Source organism: Mustela lutreola, chromosome 16 (assembly GCF_030435805.1).
Source record: "Mustela lutreola isolate mMusLut2 chromosome 16, mMusLut2.pri, whole genome shotgun sequence".
In the NCBI taxonomy this organism is placed as follows: Eukaryota; Metazoa; Chordata; class Mammalia; order Carnivora; family Mustelidae; genus Mustela; species Mustela lutreola.
Window position 1 is genome coordinate 47,779,993 of NC_081305.1, and position 17,535 is coordinate 47,797,527.

General features: G+C 43.3%; 1 protein-coding gene across 5 annotated transcripts in view; it reads left to right on the forward strand.

Moving 5' to 3' along the window:
* LOC131818131 (zinc finger protein 585A-like) overlaps positions 1 to 17,535 on the forward strand; it is an 83,844-nt gene that overhangs the window by 29,205 nt on the left and 37,104 nt on the right. The window contains exon 3 of one of the 5 annotated variants that reach the window (XM_059152249.1): positions 426 to 5,128. The exons of the other annotated variants lie outside the window; for them this stretch is intronic. Within the exon in view, the coding sequence (XP_059008232.1) occupies positions 426 to 3,235 (2,810 nt within the window). The 3' untranslated portion in view covers positions 3,236 to 5,128. Of the gene's footprint in view, positions 1 to 425; positions 5,129 to 17,535 lie in introns of those variants that run through there. 5 annotated transcript variants of the gene reach the window in all.

A 17,535-nucleotide genomic window follows, 5' to 3' on the forward strand; every position in this document is an offset into this window, starting at 1 on the left:
TCTCTCATGTTCATGTATTCCAGCATTGGCCGTGAGATGTTCACGTACCCTAAATTGATGTTGAACAGCAGGTAATCTGTTGCAGTTGGATTGTAATGTGCTTGGAGGCATGCTTTTACCCAGCCTCACATCAACAGTAGCAAAGGTCCCACCAAAGACTTGGCAGAGAAATGAGTTGTAGTCCTTGCCTCTCTTTCTTGTCTCATACCCTGTCTTTGTATCCTTCTCCTAGTGAGGTCTCCACCATTCTGTGACCTTAGGGGCCAAATAATGGACAGTGACTGCTCCTACAACTGAATGTCAACTGCTGTGTCTGGAAAAGCATGGCATACACTCCTGCCTAGATAAGATGGATGCCTGTGTGTGATGGGCTCACCCCCTCACTACAGCCAGCACGTATTTCACCAGCATTTCTCTGCCTTCAGGTTGCTGCTGTGGAGCAGAGAATGAGGAGGCCCCCTTTGCACAGAGCGCTTCTGTAGGCGTTTCACAGACCTGGATGCCCAGGGCTGCTCTGTCTTCCCGGAAGACCCACCCCTGTGAGATGTGCAGTCCCGTCTTGAGAGACATTTTCCACTTGGCTGAGCTCCAGGGGAAAGAAAACAGCCAGAAACGGTTGAGGTGTGGGGCCTGCGGGAAACGATTTTCTTTCAGTGTGAGGTTGGAGCAGCAGCAGCAGCAGGAGCAGCCCGCGGGAGCAAAACCATTCAGAAGCCGTGTGGACAGGGCCTCTGCTGTCAAGAGCTGGGGATCCGGTGGTTTGGGAAAGCCCTTTACCTGTGGAGAGGTTGAGAAGGACTTGCTGTCTGGCTCGGGGCATCTGGGGCAAGAGGCCACTTGTACTGGGGAGAAGCCAAAGGAAATCACCCAGTGCAGGGCAACATTACAAAGCCGAAAAAGTCATCACACCTGGGGAGAATGCAAGAATGCCTTCGGTCCCAAACACGCGCTTGTTCAGGACCACTGTTTTGTGTGCAGTGAATGTGGGAAAACATTCAGGTACAAATCTTCATTTGTCATACACCAGAGATACCATACTGGAAAAAGACATCATGAGTTTGGTGAATGCGGAAAATCCCTTAGGCAGAGCTCTTCCCTCAGTCAACATGGAAAGACTCACACTGGGTCCAGGCAATACAAGTGCAGCAAATGTGGGAAGTCCTTAAGCCACAGATCTGTCCTCATTCAACCCCAGAGATGGCACAATGGAGAAAACAGTTATGTGTGCAGTGAATGTGCAGAATCTTTTAACCGTGGCTCCGTGTTGATACCTTGTGGAGTTCAAACTGGAGAAAGGCCTTTTAAGTGTAGTGACTGTGCAAAATCTTTTACTTCTGTCTCTGCCCTCAGTTATCATCAGAGATCTCACACAGGAGAAAGGCCTTATGAATGCAGTGAATGTGGGAAATCTTTTATCTCTAGGTCTGATCTCCGTTATCATCAGAGAGTTCATTCTGGAGAAAGGCCTTACAAGTGCAGTGAATGTGGGAAATCTTTTATCACTCGTACTGCTCTCCGTTATCATCACAGAGTTCACACTGGAGAAAGGCCTTATGAGTGCAGTGAGTGTGGCAAGTCCTTTACCCGAAGAAATAACCTCATTATACACCTAAGAGTTCACTCAGGTGAAAGACCATATGAGTGTAGTGAATGTGGGAAGTCTTTTACCTTTAGCTCTAGCCTGCGTTACCACCACAGAGTTCACACTGGAGAAAGACCTTATGAGTGTAGTGAATGTAGGAAATCGTTTAACAATAGGTGGACGCTCATTCGACACCGGAGAATTCACACAGGAGAAAAGCCTTACGTGTGCAGTAAATGTGGGAAATCTTTTACCTGTAGCTCCACTCTCCAGTATCATCATCGAGGTCACCTTGGAGAAAGACCTTATGAGTGCAGTGAATGTGGGAGGTCTTTTACCACTAGCTCTGCCCTCCGTTATCACCAGAGAGTTCACACTGGAGAAAGGCCTTATGAGTGCAATGAATGTGGGAAATCCTTTATTTCTAGGTCTGACCTCCATTACCACCATAGAGTTCATTCTGGAGAAAGGCCTTATGAGTGTAGTGAATGTGGGAAATCCTTTATCCGAAGAAATAACCTCATTTTACATCAGAGAGTTCACACAGGAGAAAGGCCTTACAAATGTAGTGAATGTGGGAAATCTTTTAACAACAGATGGACACTCATTCAACACCAGAGAGTTCACACAGGAGAAAAACCGTATGTGTGCAGTGAGTGTGGGAAGTCTTTTACCTGTAGCTCCACACTCTGTTACCATCAAAGAGTTCATGAAGGTAAAAGACCTTATGAGTGCAATGAATGTGGGAAATCTTTTACCTCCAGTTCCACTCTCCGTTATCATCAGAGAGTTCACACAGGAGAAAGGCCTTACAAGTGCACTGAGTGTGGGAAATCTTTTACCTTTAGTGCCAGCCTTCGTTATCATCACAGAGTTCACAGTGGAGAAAGGCCTTATGAGTGCACTGAATGTGGGAAATCCTTTAAGGATAGATCACAATTCAATAAACACCGGAGAACTCACACGGGAGAAAGGCCTTATGAGTGCAGTGAATGTGGGAAGACATTTAGCCAAAAATCTTCCCTGTCAATACACCAGAGAATTCATAATAGTGAACGGTCTTATGAATGTAGTGCTTGTGGGAAATCTTTCACATCTATATCTGGCCTTGGTTATCATCATAGAGTTCATAGGGGAGAAAAGCCTTATCAGTGCAGTGAATGTGGGAAATCTTTTACCAATAGCTCAATACTCATTCGACACCAGAGGGTTCACACAGGAGAAAGACCTTATGTGTGCAGTGAATGTGGAAAATCTTTTACCAGTAGTGCTACCCTCTCTTACCATCAGAGAGTTCATGCAGGTAAAAGGCCTTATGAGTGCAGTGAATGTGGGAAGTCATTTACCTCCAGTTCCACCCTTCGTTATCATCAGAGAGTTCATGCAGGAGATAGGCCTTACGGGTGTGGTGAATGTGGGAAATCTTTTATCTCTAGCTCCAAACTACGCTATCATCAGAGAGTTCACACTGGAGAAAGGCCTTATGAGTGCAGTGAGTGTGGGAAATCCTTCAGGGATAGTTCCCAATTCAGTCAACACCGGAGAGGTCATACTGGAGAAAGGCCTTATGAGTGCAGTGAATGTGGGAAGTTTTTTACACGGAAATCTACCCTCTCTCAACATCAAAGAGTTCACACTAGGGAAAGGCCTTAGGTTGCAGGGAAGGTGTAATTTCCTATTCACTATAACAACACTGCAGGGAACTCTGAGGAGCCATCTGTCTGCCCTGAGTCTCAGACAGCTGAACGTGCACAGTAGGATAATCCATATAAGTTTCCATAAGGTAGTAGGAAGCTTGTGTAAATAGGTTGCACTTTCTAAACTGTCCAGGGCTCTTTCTAGATTTAGCTCACTGCTAGATTTTGTGACCAAAGCCTTTTCATCTCTCCTGACTGGCAGGTGCACAGGGTGCACCAGTCACCTCCACAGTGTATTCAGGGAAGGTGACCTTTGTTCTCTCATGAATTGAAACAAATTAGGAGTGACCTGAGCCCTTAGGGTCAGGTTCCCCATCTCCTTAACTACCTTGGGCATGGACCTGAATCACTGATGACCCAGGGAATAGGAGTTTGGCTGGCAGCTTACAGAGAATGACTATCTTTTTCAGGGACATGTTAGTTTCATGTGACATTTGCGATGAGCTTTTTCCAGCTTCCAAGTCCCAAACGTTAACTGTCTGCTGCACATTGCTTTGGCCTATGTGATGATCAAGGCCTTATTCTTTAAGTCGTCTTTAATCTTGGATATTCTGCTTACTCTGTGTGGTAGTTTATATACGGATTTGGGCTCAACAAGCATTGCTGGGTGAACTTTTTAGAGTCTCAAATTGTCCATGCTTGAGGAGGGAGAGGAGGATGATAGAAATAGCTTGCCAGTTTGGCCAAATTTGCATTGCTGCTTTACCACCTCTGAAAAACTGCAGGACTTTCTGGTTTTCATTTGTGATCTGGATACTTTGTTTCAGGAGGGGGCAGGTATGAGACCCTCAGATGCTTCTGAAAGGAGCATGAATTTTCACTTGCTGAAAGGAGGTATCACAGGGGATGTCAGCACTGTTGGGGGATTATTAACCCTGGCTTTACAAGCAGCCATGTGCCCTGATGTCCACAACCTATTGGGCTGAGGTCACTGGTTGAAAGACCACAGTGGGCAGGAGAAACCATATTTGGTACAGAAACACTGGCTTAAAAGGAAGCGGAGACTGCAGCCAACTGGATGGAATGTGCCTCTTCTAAAAATGCATCCGGATGAGTTTCTGTGACAGTGACTGTAGGATCAGTGTGTACGCAAATCTCAGGACCTCCAGACGTATTTATCTTGTGCAGGTAAAGTCACTGTCAGAAAAAAATAAAAAATAATCAAAAGGTTCTTTGGTTTCCTCTCAGTGATGTTTGCCTCAAAGCCACTACCACAGAGGCAGGGAAAAAAAGATAAAGGAGGATCTGTATACCTGGGATCTGGCACTAGTGACCAGGAAGCATTCCTGAACTTGTATGTAAATATTCTTCGTTGTTCTCTACATTTGCTGCCACTGACATAATACCCCCATAGGCATGAGAAAGAGATGGAGTCAGTGTGGAGTTGCCAAACCTATTTTTCAAAAAGAGTAGGACACAGACATTCTGTCTTGAGCCATTTTTAAAGCTTTATTGGGGTGTAGTTTATATGTACTAAACTACATATATTTACAGTATAATTTGCTAAGTTTTGACATAGTTATGAATTTCTGAAACTATAACCCTGTCACATTATGTTTATCTCATGTCCTTTTATAATCTCCCCTGCCCCTACTGGTAAACCAGTAAAGCACTGGTTTACTTTCTCTTACAATGATGGATGGGTACCTTTCAAGTTTTTGAATGTTTGGAGTTGAGTATTTGTTGTTTTTATGTGTCACAATTACTTTGAGATTCATCCGTGGTACTACGAGTAGTGGGTTTTTTGGGTTTTTGCTGAGTAATATTTTTACATATGCCAGTTTATCCATTTATCTGTGTTTTTTTTAGATTTTGACTATTGAGTATAAAGCTAGTTTAACATGTTTTATGTGAGTGTATGTTTCTTTGAACTTCTGTTGGTAACATGACATCTGGGTCACAGGGTAGGTAAATGTTTTACTTTGGATCACACCTTTTGCATCTTCCCAGCAGGTATGAGAGTTCCATTTCCTCCACATTCTGAATATGTGGTTTAGCCAATCGTTTTAATTTTAGCCTTTTTAATAAGTTTTTAGTGTTCTCTTATTTTAGTTGTATTTCTGTAAGGATTAACGATGGGCATTTTTCCCAATGCTCATTTGCTGTCTGCATCTTTGGTAAAATGGCTGCACACATCTTTTTCTTATTCTTTGAGCTTTGGCTATTTTCCTTTGACAGGACAATGAAACAAGTGTGTGTGTGCTCACATGCACTGAACAGCTGTACCCTTTTAAATTTTTTCTGCATTATTAACATGTTCTCCATCACATTTATTTTTTTTAAGATTTTATTTGAGAGAGAACAGGTAGTGGGGAGGGGCAGAGGGAGAGGGAGAGAAGCAGACTCCCTCCTGAGCAGGAAGCCCAGAATGGGGCTTGATCCAGGACTCGAGCATGACCTGAGCTGAAGGCAGACATATAACTGAGCAACCCACCCCATCACATTCTTTTATTTTTTATTTATTTTTTTAAAAGATTTTATTTATTTATTTGTCAGAGAGAGAGCGAGTGAGAGCAAGCACAGGCAGACAGAGTGGCAGGCAGAGTCAGAGGGAAAAGCAGGCTCCCTGTGGAGCAAGGAGCCTAACGGAGGACTCGATCCCAGGATGCTGGGATCATGACCTGAGCCGAAGGCAGCTGCTTAACCAACTGAGCCACCCCGGCGTCCCCCCATCACATACTTTTAAAAGATTTTATTTAATTATTTGCGGGAGAGTGCGAGTTGGGGGGTGGGGTGGGGGGAGGGAGAGGGAGAAGCAGACTCCCGGCTGAGCAGGGAGCCCGACTCATTGTGACCCCAGCCAAAGGCAGACACTGAACTGCCCAGGCACCTCTCTCCATCACATTCTCCTAAAGTCCAGTTGTTGAAGAATACAATAAAGCCTTGCTTTGTAGTGGTTACTCATTTCCCTGGGTTATCACCACTGGGGTTGGTGGGCTGGAGCAGATGAGGAAAAAGGTTGCATCAGAACGGGGCTGGGCTTTTACTTTGAGTCCCAAAGCCTGGCTGGGGGGTGATGGAGACTTCCCCAAGTCCTGGTCCTTTGTCTCTTAATTCGTGGACTCCTGGCTAATGTAAGGACCCACAGGCAAATGTCCCCATCCAGGGCTTCAGTTTCATCCTCTGTAAAATGGAACTTAGGAGCTGCCCTATTCCTGGTCCATTGGAAACTGAAGATTTGAGGTGTCCATTCCTGTGTAGGTCTACCTGTGGGAAGCATCCTAGATCCAGGCACCTGTAGCTCTCCCTGTTAACCACCAGACCACTGTGCATGCCAGGAATTGAGCTTCTCAGGAGTCCCTGATACAGGTCAACCCCCAAAACCCATCTGCAGGGAGGAGGGTCTGCACAGTACTGAGGTTTCTATGGATTCCTGGGAATATCTGGGCAACTCCCCAGAGCTCCTTGAACCTCAGTTTGCTGACTATGACATAGAAGCGATGATGGTGTTTACCTTGGCTCCTGGGAGCATCAATAAAAGTAAAAAAAAAAAATGGGGCGCCTGGGTGGCTCAGTGGGTTAAGCCGCTGCCTTTGGCTCAGGTCATGATCTCAGGGTCCTGGGATCGAGTCCCGCATCGGGCTCTCTGCTCAGCAGGGAGCCTGTTTCCTCCTCTCTCTCTCTCTGCCTGCCTCTCTGCCTACTTGTGATCTCTCTCTGTCAAATAAATAAATAAATAAATCTTTAAAAAAAAAAGTTAAAAAAAAGAGCCAAAAATTAAAAAACACTGAGCACTTACTCATGACAGAATTCCATGGGATTATTAGCTTGTATGTTTTTATATTTAAAAATATTTATATTTCTATAACTTTCCTTTTCACAGTTTGTTCTGTGCTTAGCTCTTAGTTATTGGTGTTTATATTGCATTAGTAATATCCTAGTTTTGTTCATTCTATAGAGTGCCACATAAATCAGTATATTTACTGTGGAATTTTGTCCAATCCACATGTGTGATCTAGTTTATTTTCTCTTCTGAATCACTCTATAACTGAGACCAAGAGCATGCTCACCAATTGGTGGATTATCATAGAAATAATTTGATTCATTTTCTTTTCTTTTTTTTTAATGAGAGAGAAAATGCCCCAATGGGGAGAGGAGGAGAGGGACAAGCAAACTCTGTGCTGAGAAGAGAGCCCCATGCAGGGCTTGATTCCAAGTCCCTGAGATGATATGGGCTAAAGTCAGATGCTTAACCAACTGAGCCACCCATTCATCCTGATTCACTTTCGTATCTACAGAGAGAGCACTCCTTATGGACCTCTACTTGCCCTAATTGCCAGATTAATTCTCTTCAGATCCTCTAGACAAATTTGATTTATGATGCTTAAATGCACAATGATGAATACTATTAAGGTATGTTATTCCACACAGCAGAGAGTCTTGTCACATAGCTATGTTTTGGTTCGTTAAGCATCCTTTGTTTTTCTTTCCTAAAAATTCAATGTGAGTTCTACTTATTTAAAACTTAAACTGTTTAATATGATGTATGCAACAGATGACCACTTGGAAAAACAAAAAGCATTTTTATTTTAATGAATTTTGTTAGGGTGCACAGGAAAGCTTCCAAATACATTTTTTTAAAAAATTCAGTGAAATGTGGGTGATATAAAGTAGAAATGGTAAAGTAATAAATATATAACTATGTAAGTTTTCTACAATTAGAATGATTTTGAAATATTCAAAAATTTCAGTCCACTTTAGTTTTGAATGTTAATGGTTAATTTTGAAATCAGTGAAAAATTTTCACAAATTAATATATTGTATAGTTGTATCTCCATATACTGGATAATTTTCACAAAAATTGCCTGTTTTAAAGCTTTTCCTAATATTTTATGGCTTATATGGATACTGAAAATATTATAGGTTTTCTTTATATTATATAAGTTATTTTTGCAATTAAAGTTTTTTGGTTATCTTTGTATTTTGCATCCATTTTTATCTTAAAGTGACAAGCATATTTTGTGGTTTTAAACTGGGGTCTTGTTTTGTAATGACATGCACATTTCAAGCGCAGGTTTGTTTTAAAAAAATCTTTTTTTCTTTTTTTTTTAATAAGCTTAGGCTTTTTGTTTTCATGTTAGGGTTGCTGCGGCTTATTTTCTATTTGACCTGAGATATAAATGGAGATTCTTTTTTCCCTTCTCATTTGCAACCCATCTTTTTTTTTTTTTTTTTTTTAAAGATTTTATTTGTTAGAGAGAGCGTAAGCACAGGCAGACAGAGTGGCAGGCTAGAGGCAGAGGGAGAAGCAGGCTCCCTGCCGAGCAAGGAGCCCGATGTGGGACTCGATCCCAGGACGCTGGGATCATGACCCGAGCTGAAGGCAGCCGCTTAACCAACTGAGCCACCCAGGCGTCCCTGCAACCCATCTTAATATTTTATTCCATTATCTATTTCCTCTACAAGTTGATAATCAAATTGAATACATATATGTTTATAAAAGTTTACCAATATATAGATAACAGGGGTGTTCCTTGGCTATCTCCTGTGTACCACCAGCCCGTTCTGGTTTTCTTTCCAGAATAAATTGTTAGATATAAATGTAAGATTTCTCAATAAACATATTTATTGCCCTTTAGAACACACTTCTTTAAAAATTTTTTACATTGAGGTATAGTTGACATGTAATATATTTCAGATGCAGTTTAGTGATTTGAAACATACATCATGAAATGTTCACTGTATGTGTAGTTACTATCTGTCACCAAAGTCATTACAATATTATTGACTATATTCCCTATGCTGTACTTTTCATCTCTCTGACTTGTTTTATAATGGCAAGTTTATACTAATTAATCCCCTTCACCAATTTTGCCTATCCCCCCTACCCCTTCCTCCCTGGCAAGGACTAGTTTTCTATGAGTCAATTTCTCTCCTTTGTTTTTTAAGATTCCACATGTAAGTGAAATCGTACAGTATCTTTCTCCATCTGACTTATATCACTTAGCATAATGCCCTCTATGTCCATCCATGTTGTCATGAATGGCAGGTTTTTCTTTTTTATGGCTGAGTAATAGTCCATTGTGTGTGTGTGTGTGTGTGTGTGTGTGTTTATCACATCTTTATCCATGCATCAATGGACACTCTGGTTGGTTCCATATCTTGTCCATTGTAAATAATGCAATAAATAAAGGGGTGCACATTTCTTTTTGAATTAGTGTTTTGTTTTCTTCAGGTAAATATCCAGGGGTGGAGCTACTGGACTTTGTCATTCGATTTTTGTTTTTTTGAGGATTTTCAATATTGCTTTCCAGAGTAGCTGCAGCAATTTACATTGCCACTAAACGTGCATGAGGGTTCCCTTTTCTCCACATTCTTGCCAACACTTATTTCTTGTCTTTTTGATACTAGCCATTCTGACTGGTGATATCTCCTTGTGTTGATTTGCATTTCCTTGTTGATTTGTCATACTAAGCATTCTTTCATGTTTGTTGGCAGTCTCTATATCCTCTTTGGAGAAATGTCCATTCAGATCTTTTCCCAATTTTTAACTGAAATTTTTAGGGGTCTTTGGTGTTGAGTTCTTTATATATTTTGGATATTAACCCCTAATTGGATACAGTAGCTATTATCTTTGCCTTTCCGTTTTGTTGATGGCTTGCTTTGCCATGAAAAAGCTTTTGAGTTTGATTCAGTCCTTCTTGTTTATTTTTGCTTTTGTTTCCCTTGTCTAAGGAGACAGATTTAGATAAATATTGGAGATTGATATTCATGCCATTACTGAAAATAGGCAGTTTTGAGTTTCATGGTTTCAGGTTTCATATTTAGGTCTTAAATTTAAAAAAAAATTAAAAGATTATTTATTTGACAGAGAGATCACAAGTAGGCGGAGAGGCAGGCAGAGAGAAAGGGGAAATCAGGCTCTCCACTGAGCAAAGAGCCCCATGCAGGGTTCAATCTCAGGACCCTGAGATCATGGCCTGAGCTGAAGGCCAAGGCTTAACCCACTGAGCCACACAGGCACCCCGTATATTTAGGTCTTTAATCCATTTTCAGTTCATCTGTTCTGAATGGCGTAAGAAAGTGGCTCAGTTTCTTTTTTTTTTTTTCCCCATGTAGCTGTCCAGTTCTGCCAATACCATTGATCGAACAGATTATCTTTTCCCTACAGCCTCCTTCGTCATAGATTAACTGATAAGTGTGGGTTTATTTTGGGGCTCTCAATTTGAATTAATATCCCAGGAATATTAGCATTTGTGTTTGAAATACACAAATTGCCTTTTTTATAGTAGCTGTATTTATAATATCTAATCATTCCACATAAAAGATGGCTTGTATCTATTTTTATTTAGGTCTGCTTTTCACAGTTCCTGATATGTTTTTTTATTTCTTTCAATTCTTGTCACATTTCTTATTAATTTGTGTTTCAAATTTTTATTTCATTAAGATATTTTTAAAAAGATTTTATTTATTTATTTGACAGAGATCACAAGTACGCAGACAGGCAGGCAGAGAGAGAGGGGGGAAGTAGGCTCCTTGCTGAGCAGAGAGCCTGATGCGGGGCTCAATCCCAGGACCCTGAGATCATGACCTGAGCCGAAGGCAGAGGTTTAAGTCACTGAGCCACCCAGGTGCCCCCATTAAGATATTTTTCCTAAAAGACAATTATCATATGATCTCTCTGGTATGAGGAATTTGAGAGGCAGGGTGAGGGAGTGGGGGTAGGGAGGGAAAAAAAAACAAGATGGGACTGGGGAGGGAGATAAACCTAAGAGACTCTTAATCTCACAAACAAACTGAGGGTTGCTGGGGGTGGGAGGAGGGATAGGGTGGCTGGGTTATGGACATTGGGGAGGGTATGTGCTATGGTGAGCACTGTGAACTTTGTAAGCCTGACGATTCACAGACCTGTATCCCTGGAGCAAATAACACATTACATGTTAATTTAAAAAAAAAAAAAAAGATATTTTCTCTAAATGTTTAAATAGCTGAAAGCGTCATATAGGATTACCACGAGTTTTTGTTTTTTTTTTTTTACTTTTATTGTATTTTCCTAATTATCTTGTTAATATTTCATGATTTTAAAAGCATTCTAAGTCATAGAAATGTCAATTTTGAGTACTTCATTTGTTCTAATTCATGTCTTAGAGCATTGAGTATTCCGGACATACCATATCATCTGTCCTCTGATCCACATCTCTTATGACTTCCAGAATAGACACAGAACTTCTCCGGTAGCAATTCCAGTCATGCCTTCACACCTGCTTTTTCTTCCCACACAAAAGACAGGCTAGGCTGGTGGTTTCCTGACCACCGCCAACTTCGTTTTACCAGAGCCTTTATACATCTTCTTACCAGTTCCCGACAGAACCCTCCGCACCTGCTTATAATTGTTGCAGGTTTCACACTCTGGTCTTTGGGTTTCTCCGTGGTCCCCAAACTCAAGAACTGGGGAAATGGAATTTCATAGGAAACCACAATCCGAGTGTAAGAGCCTACTTAGCCAGAGGGAGCCATTATTGGGGGACCTACCACTGAGAACATGTGGGAGGCCGGACTTGTATCTTTCTGTTCACGATCTTCCCATGGGTCCCAGGGCCCTCAGGACGTAGGTCCTGCACTTCGGCCCGCCAGTCCAGGAGTGACTCCGCCTCACGCTCTCAGTCCCCTGAGGGCAGAATCCTCCCTCCTCAGGTCTCCTCGGGCCTCTCGCCTCCAGCCCAGCGGGCCCCAGCTCGGAACCCGCTCCTGCACGTATCCGGCCGGCGCCTCCCCGTCCTGGATACCCGGGCCCGGGCCGCATGGAAGCGAGCAGGTGGCCGGCGCTCTGGCCTATGGGGTCTGGGTTGGGGGACCGCGGGGAGGGCCCAGGGAACGAGCGCTTACCTCAGCCGGGTCCCTGGGCGCGATCGTCGCCATCCGACTGGGAGGGCGGGGCGGCCACCCGAGCCGGCGGTCCGGGTCCAAGCCCCGGCAGCTCTGGAGGGCGTCACCAAGCCGCAGACCCATCTCTTTGCCGTAGGGACAACGACTCCCACGCCTTCACAGTCTAGTCACTTCGGTCTCGCCCCCGCACGCCCCAGAGCGTCAGGGAGGAGGCCGGAAGTCCCTCCCCCGGCGGTGCAATACCGCGAAAATGCTTCCATTGGCTCAGCTGCGTGCCTGATCTTATGAGTAATGTAGTTGGCGGCCGGCAAAGGCTGCTGGAAACATAGAGGGAGGGAGGGGATTTGCTACAGCGAGGAGGCATAATTTTGAGGGAATAAATGCACGGAGATTATTATATACAAGATAATTCCTGGGATGCCTGGGTGGCTCAGTTGGTTAAGCGACTGCCTTCGGCTCAGGTCACGATCCCGGAATCCTGGGATCGAGTTCCGCATCAGGCTCCCAGCTCCATGGGGAGTCTGCTTGTCCCTCTGACCTTCTCCCCTCTCACGCTCTCTCTCTCTCACTCACTCTCTCAAATAAATAAATAAAAATCTTTAAAAAAAAAAAAAAAAGATAATTCCTGATGTTTGGAGTGCACTTTGGAGCCTTGTCCCTAAGACCAAACCAGTAGGTCAAAAAAAGGCCTTGTGGAAGGAGTCGCCTTTTAAGCCATCAAGTCATTTGTTCTGTGATTTTACCTAGCTGAGTTTCAACCTCTGCAGGTGTTAATCCAGGTACAGTAGGTAGTGTTGGTCACAGCACAGATGCCTCCTTGCTCAGCTAAAAAATATTCAAGAGCTCTTCTGTTATTAAGAACAACTTTGGGGATGCCTCAGTGACTCAGTCAATTAAGAGTCTGACTCTGGATTTAAGGTCAAGTTAGGATCTCAGGGTTCTAGATCAAGCTCCCATGCACGTGCGTGCTCTCTAAATAAATAAATAAAGGGGCGCCTGGGTGGCTCAGTGGGTTGAGCCGCTGCCTTCGGCTCGGGTCGTGATCTCAGGGTCCTGGGATCGAGTCCCGCGTCGGGCTCTCTGCTCAGCGGGGAGCCTGCTTCCTCCTCTCTCTCTCTGCCTGCCTCTCTGCCTACTTGTGATCTCTCTGTGTCAAATAAATAAATAAAATCTTTAAAAAAAAAAAAATAAATAAATAAATAAATAAAATCTTTAACAACAACAACAGCAACTTTAGTCAGAGTCTAAAGATCTATTTCGGAAGCTATTGTCTTAGCAACAAATTCTATATCTTCCAGAGTTAAGGAGGGGTTTCTTTTTTTCTCTTTTTTCTTTTAAAAATTAGTTTTATTAACATATAATGTATTATTTGCCCCAGGGGTACAGATCTGTGTGTCATCAGGCTCACCATAGCACATACCCTCCCCAGTGTCCATAACCCCACCACCTTCTCTATACCCCCCTCCCCCCGGCAACCCTCAGTTTGTTTTGTGAGTCTCTTATACTTTGTCTCCCTTCTGACCCCATCTTGTTTCATTTTTTTCCTTCCCTATCCCCCAAGCCCCCCACTCTGCCTCTCAAATTCCTCATACCAGAGAGATGATATGATAATTGTCTTCTCTGATTGACTTATTTTGCTGAGTATAATACCCTCTAGTTCCATCCATGTCATTGCAAATGGCAAGATTTCATTTCTTTTGATGGCTGCATAATATTCCAAGGAGAGGTTTCTAATCATAACCGCCTTTACATTTACTCCTATAACCAAGCAAGTGTGGCCTTGCCAAGGGAAGCAAATCCTAAGCCATGAATGCCTCTGGCAGGTATGTCTTGACAATGTAAATCCAGGGGAGTTGATCAATAAGATGTCCTAGTTTGCTTGTGAAAAGTTAGGGACACCATTATGTAACCTAAGAGGCATTGCCCAGCTGTGTGGCAGCTATGTAGGCATCCACAGGGCCGAGGAGAATGATAACAACCACAGGGAAAGACAGACCCTCTCAGAGCACAAACAATTTTCATTAAAGTGTTAGTGTTCATGGATTCATTTGTAGGAATTGGTGTGTCTACCCATTCAAGCCAGGAATAATTTGGGTTTTTAGCTCATATGGAAAGAAAATCTCCCAGCATTAAAGAACGAGTCATTCTAAATACCTTGCAAAGATGTTTACGGCTGATGTTTTCTCTTAGTGAGTAGGGGCAGATCTGAGCCTCCTATGGGAAAGCGATGGTGCAAATGTACTAAGACTTACATTAAGTCTTTGTGTCTAATTCAGCACATACAGTTATAATTGGGGAAAGGTAAAAACAAGGCACCAGTTGTTCTGGTCATAAACGTGAAACTTGGTAAGAGACTTCTTCAGGGGCAGCAGGAGTGGGGGTATTAATTATAGTTATCATTTACATTGGGAATAGAAGAGTAGTTGGTCACAAGGAGTACCAGGAAGTCTCTAGCATCATGGGAAGATTGGGATCTTTGATGATGAATCCAGCAGTCTGAAAGGTTACCCCCTTTCTAATGGCCTGGGAGATACTGAAGGCATTATCTTTGCAGGGCAATGCCACAGTAAAGGAAAGAAAATGAAAAAGATTTCATGCTTAAAATCTGAAGTCTTGATCTGGCCAGTCCGATCTGAAGTCAGCTGCTTCTCTTGTTTGTTGGTTTTATTTGAAGGTCTCCAGCATCTTTACAGGGCCAGAAGGCAGCTGGTGACTTTAGCTGTGAGAGGTGTATTTAAGGCTCAATGTCCTCTAGTTTTCCATTAGTGTCAGGGGTCAAGAGCACTTGAGGTGGTCCTTTGCAATGGGGCTCAAGAGCTATTTTTCTCTTGCGTTGTTTCCAAAATACCCAGTCACCAGGCTCTAGACTACAATTAACAGAATCATTTGAATTGGGAACAGGAAAAGCTGCTTTATCCTGTTGATGATAGGCTTTAGCATAAGACATTAAAGTCTTACAATCACTGGCTATATAAGTATACGATAACAAGGGATCAGCAGAATGTGGGATTAGCCAATAGGCATTGGGTTACATTGGGTGACTATCTCATAAGGAGGGGGTTTTACGGAGGGAGTACTATAAATGGTTGACAGACTCAGAAGCAATTCCTTAGGCCAAGGGAGTATAGTAGTTTCAGCAAGCTTAGAGATTTTTTTTTTAAATACTTTATTTATTTATTTGATAGACAGAGATCCCAAGTAGGCAGAGAAGCAGGCAGAGAGAGAGAAGGAAGCAAGTTCCCTGCTGAGCAGAGAGCCCGATGCGGGGCTTGATCCCAGGACCCTGGGATCATGACCTGTGCCCAAGGCAGAGGCTTTAACCCACTGAGCCACCCAGGCGCCCCAAGCTTAGAGATTATAAGTTTAAGGATCCCATTAGTTTTCTGAACCTTGACTGATGATTGAGAGTGATAGGGACAGTGATAATTCCAAGAGGTTTGCAAGGTATTCATTAAGGCTTGTATGATTTGCCCAGTGAAGTGTGTCTTGATCACTGAGATTATGGAAGGTATATCCCATGTGGGAAACATATTTTCTAAGAAACATATTTTCTAAATCTTTAAGATTTTATTTATTTGAGAGAGAGAGAGAGAAAGAGAGGGTGTACATGTGTGTGTGCGTGTGCATGCACGCACACACACACGTAGGGGGGAGGGGAGAGAGAGAGGAGCAAGCAGACTCTCCGCTGAGCAGGAAGCCGGATGCAGAACTCAATTCCAGGACCTGGAGACAGTGACCTGAGCTGAAGGCAGACGCTTAACCAACTGAGGCACCCAGGCACCCCTCTAACAGTTTCTTTGCCACCGTGAAGGTATCAGTTTTGTGGCAGAGGAAAGTTTCAACCCATTTGGAAAATGTACATATAATAACAAGAACATATTGATAACCCATCCTACGTGCCAATTGAATGAACTCCAGCTACAGGTGTTCAAAGGATAGAGAGAGAGGAGGTTGAGGCCTTTGGGAACAAAAAGAGTTTTTCTAGTATATGGGCCTGATGGGTTAGATATTGATGGTAAACCATTTATATAATTTTTTAAAAAGATTTTATTTATTTATTTGTCAGAGACACAGTGAAAGAGGGAACAACAGTGGGGGGAGTGGGAGAGGGAGAAGCAGGTTTCCCGCTGAGCAGGGAGCCTCATGTTGGGCTCAAACTCAGGACCCTGGGATCTTGACCTGAGCCAAAGGCAGATGCTTAATGACTGAGACACCCAGGTGCCCCTTTGCAATTTTTTTTTTTAATTTATTTATTTATCTGTCAGATAGAGAGAGAGAGATTACACAAGCAGGAGGAACAGCAGGCAGAGGGAGAAGCAGGCTCCCTGCTGAGCAAGGAGCACGATGTGGGACTCAATCCCAGGACCCTGGGATCATGACCTGAGCTAAAGGCAGATGCTTAACTGACTGAGCCAGCCAGGTGTCCCAATAGAATTTTTAACCTTCACAGACTGTCAGTAAAAGTGAACATTCACATAAATAACCTGTAACAAAAGGCAGAATGAAGAAAGAATGTGAAAGACACAACCATGGGGTACAACATGGAGGAGAGGCCGGGTCCACCACTTGCTCCTCTGCAAACAGTGTTCATCAGGTCTCATCTGCTGCTCCCATGTGAGCACTGTGTAGAGAGATATGTTCAGGTACTAGCAAATCCAACTGCAACAGAGCAGCTGGTGTTTAGGGACGATTTGAGAACATGTGTGCATCTCATGACACAACACATAGAGCTTAATGTTGGAGCACACTGCCGATGGAGCAGTGAGGAGAGTGAGTAACACCAGTCCAGAGATGTGCCGATTAGCTCTGGAACTGGAAGTAAGAGATGTGAGAAGTAGTACAATTGAAAAGTCAGCAGAAAGAGAAGCATGGGGAAGAAAAGGCAAAAATGGGGTGTAGGCACAAAAATGGCACCAAAATACTAGTTAAACAGTAGATTTCTGGCACTGATTTGTATACAATCCTGATGTCATGTCCTCCTCCAGGGACTTCTCCTCAGGGCCAGACTTCCTCTGACCCCATCTTGCTGTGGCTATTTTCATATACCTCTTGTCTACTTCCAGGGGGGTCTCCATCCCACCCCCAAGATAAGTAACTGCATGGGATGATATAATTATTAAGGGGAAGACAGAATAGAACAGCAGCTAACGCTGGTCAAGAATAGCTCAAGACAGGGGCGCCTGGGTGGCTCAGTGGGTTAAGCCGCTGCCTTCGGCTCAGGTCATGATCCCAGGGTCCTGGGATCGAGTCCCGCATCGGGCTCTCTGCTCGGCAGGGAGCCTGCTTCCCTCTCTCTCTCTGCCTGCCTCTCTGCCTGCTTGTGATCTCTCTCTGTCAAATAAGTAAATAAAATCTTTAAAAAAAAAAAAAAAAAAAAAAGAATAGCTCAAGACAGGACAGCCTACAGGAAAGAAAACTACTGAAAAGAGA